The sequence below is a fragment of the Musca autumnalis genome, unplaced genomic scaffold (genome assembly GCF_047663935.1).
Source record: "Musca autumnalis isolate F117 unplaced genomic scaffold, ASM4766393v1 scaffold_1, whole genome shotgun sequence".
Classification (NCBI taxonomy): Eukaryota; Metazoa; Arthropoda; class Insecta; order Diptera; family Muscidae; genus Musca; species Musca autumnalis.
Window position 1 is genome coordinate 251058454 of NW_027411644.1, and position 3097 is coordinate 251061550.

Below are 3097 nucleotides of genomic sequence, written 5' to 3' on the forward strand. Positions count from 1 at the left end.
CAAAAGACTAAGAACACTAACTACCTACAATTTTGAACAGTTTTAGATTTAGGTATTTGGAATTGGTCTACCCTACACCCACTCATTCCTATCAGTTGTATCGAAATCTAGAGTCAGTGAAATTAAGTCGATTTAACCTTCTCTGTCACTTATCACAACTTGGCTACCTATCCTTTGCAGAAGCATACCCAGCAAAATTTGAAGGAAGGGGTTCCATGCGATGAAGTGATTTCATGGCATCTTTTGCACTGGTTCAAACGAAGTCGTAAAAGATCCGATCTTTTCATTAGCATTTGAATCAATGCAAACGAAGTCATGAAAGATCCGATCTTTTCATCAGCATTTGAACCCATTCCATCGATCCAATTGAGATGAATTTTGTGTTTTTATTTATACACATTTTTTTAAATATATAAGATTAATTATTTACAATAGGCATGATGTGGTCGAAGACTCGAAATCACAACCAACGTTGTTAAAACTCACGTCGTAATGATAATGACATTGCAAAGCATTGGTGGATATGACATGCCAAAGCATTGGTGAATATGACATGCCAAAGCATTGGTGAATATGACATGTCAAAGCATTGGTATAAATGACATGCTTTGGATCCAAAAATGAATAGCATCTTTTGGGGTCCACGCTCATATAAAATTCATCGATGAAGATGCTAAAAAGATGGCATGCCAGATCACTTGCACCCATGATTGAATGGCATCTTTGGCATCGAACATTTTGCTGGGTACCCAAGCCTTGAGTATGTAGTCCTCTGAACCTCAAATCACCTGTTGATACCTAATACTGAACCTGAATAGCAAGGGACGGAGTATTCAGTACGTCATTAAATGCCTTTGAGGACTACTTTTTACGACTTCAGTAATGAGAACTGATGAAGCTCGATGTACTTTAGCTAAACTGGAGAGGTTCGATTTATTGCTCAGAGCATGACACCAGACAAGACATCCATCCATTCATCCGTGTTCCATTTACATCTTAATCAATGGTCGACAAATTGGAAATTTCTATGGATGAATCTTCTCATTAATAGTTATGTACTCATATATGCATATATTTAGGTATATGTATGTAGGTATGTCATTTATTTACTTTTTTGTTAATATATTTAATAATTGAGATAAAAAATATTGAAGAGTATGATTATGTATAAGATATGAAGGAACATTTTCAAAAATGTCATTATATTATCCATCCAGCGGGCCACCATTTAAATTGAGCTTCCTCCTGTTTTTATCGTTGTTGTTTATGGGATTGGTTTGGTAGATGGTGATGCAGTTGTCGATGATGGTCTCGAAGGTGGAGTTTCACCAGATATACATTTTTCGAAGTCATCTTGCGCCTTGATTAAATCACCATCATGCTTTTGTTTGCAAGTACGTGTACACATATCTCTATCATATCTGACATTGTTACGGCGATTTGTAATGTATTCCATTCGTTCATTTGAAATGCTTTGTATGGAACGGGTGTTTGCCAAAGCATCAGAAGCCTTGAGGAAATAAACAATATAAAAAATAAATAAACAAATTTATAGAAAACACACATTTAATTATTTCTACTTACTGCGCTGCCTGAACAGCTAAAGAAATCATACGAATCTTCTTCAGGGTTACATTTTGAATAATCATTGGTGATCGTTTCCTGTAAATTAACTACACCGGCTACATCTGGTGCAACTTCTTGATTAATGGCCTTGGTGGCATTATCGGCAGTTTCGAAACACAAATCATATTGTAGTCCATATTCTTCAAATGCTTTATTCCAATCATAGGCATAGTTGTCAAAACATTGTGAAACAGCATCCGGTTTACTTTTGGCACTTAACATTAATCTAGCAAGACGTTCACGGCGTAATGTGGGTATAGAATTATCCAAGTCCCGAGAGGATACTTCAGCAGTCAAAAAGACCAATGCTAATATACCAACGAATATTTTGAACATTTTGTATTGACGAATTTGCTCCGGATTTGTTGTTCTGCACACTTAAATTTGAAAGAGCTGTTTGATGTATTGTTGTAATTTTTCATTGCCTTTTATATTGAAAATTTTCACCAAGATGGAATTTCTGTCTTGTTGTTTTAGGCCATTAACTTCTTTGGCACAAAAAAACAAAAAATTACCAAAAATTTTGTAAATTGATAATGGTTTGGTTTTAATTAAACATTAATATTCTTTTGACAAAAAAAAAACAGTCTTATTAAAACGTTTTCAAAGTGCAATGCCATTTTTACAATTTCGCCAGAAAAATATTGGTAACAAAATTAAAGATTCTCTACGAAATGATAATGAAATGTCTACGTCGTTTCATATCACTGAAATCACGGCCACATGTTGCGAATTGTTAATATAAATTGATAATGAGTAATCGTTGACATGCCTATCTTTAGATGTTATCGTGTGAAGGAAAAATGGTCATTTATTTAATTTCTGTAATAATCCACTTGGATATAGGATTTTTAATGGTAATTTGATTTGTGTACTGTTCTCCTATTAACGAGGATAAAAACGGTAACGATACACAGTTTAGTGGAAAGAATAATTCACCATCGCATTTCAAGAATGCATCGTTTACTTTATACGTAGAATCGTCAAAACGTAATGTTTTCATATATTTTATTTATTTATTTTTTTTGATATTTATATTCATATTTATCACCATATTGTGTCTGAGAGGAAAGGGAAAATTAGACTTTTTATATACGCGCCTAAAAGTATGTCAGGCATTTGAAATTAAGGTACTCTGTTTTTTGTTAAAAAAAAAACAACAAGTAAAAAAGTATCAGTCGACTTTGCCGACAGAGATATACCCTCAGCCTGAGCAAATTGAAACACTTTTTTCACAAAAAACTTATGTATTTAGGGGGTTTCAAAATTTTGGTCGTATGAACCGACAAAAATGTTGATTAGTATTAAAGTTCAAAAATTGTGCAGAAAAGGTACTTAAAAGAATGGACCGACATAGACCATGGGGGTGCCATAGGGAGTTTTAACACCTTTCGGGCTGTTTTCTCAAGAAGTATGGACTTGCCCCTGAAACAACTTTTACTATCGTAATTGAGGCAGCATTGAGATTCAA

At 34.0% G+C, this 3097-nt stretch overlaps 1 protein-coding gene across 1 annotated transcript; it reads right to left on the minus strand.

The window, feature by feature from the left end:
* Positions 1–1166: 1166 nt before the first annotated feature.
* LOC141391184 (uncharacterized) lies at positions 1167–2109 on the minus strand. The gene is made up of 2 exons (XM_073964092.1): positions 1585–2109; positions 1167–1510 (listed from the first exon to the last, which is right to left on the minus strand). Exons 1-2 carry the CDS (start codon positions 1960–1962, stop codon positions 1265–1267), a joined length of 624 nt encoding a protein of 207 aa, XP_073820193.1. The 5' UTR covers positions 1963–2109; the 3' UTR covers positions 1167–1264.
* Positions 2110–3097: the final 988 nt, after the last annotated feature.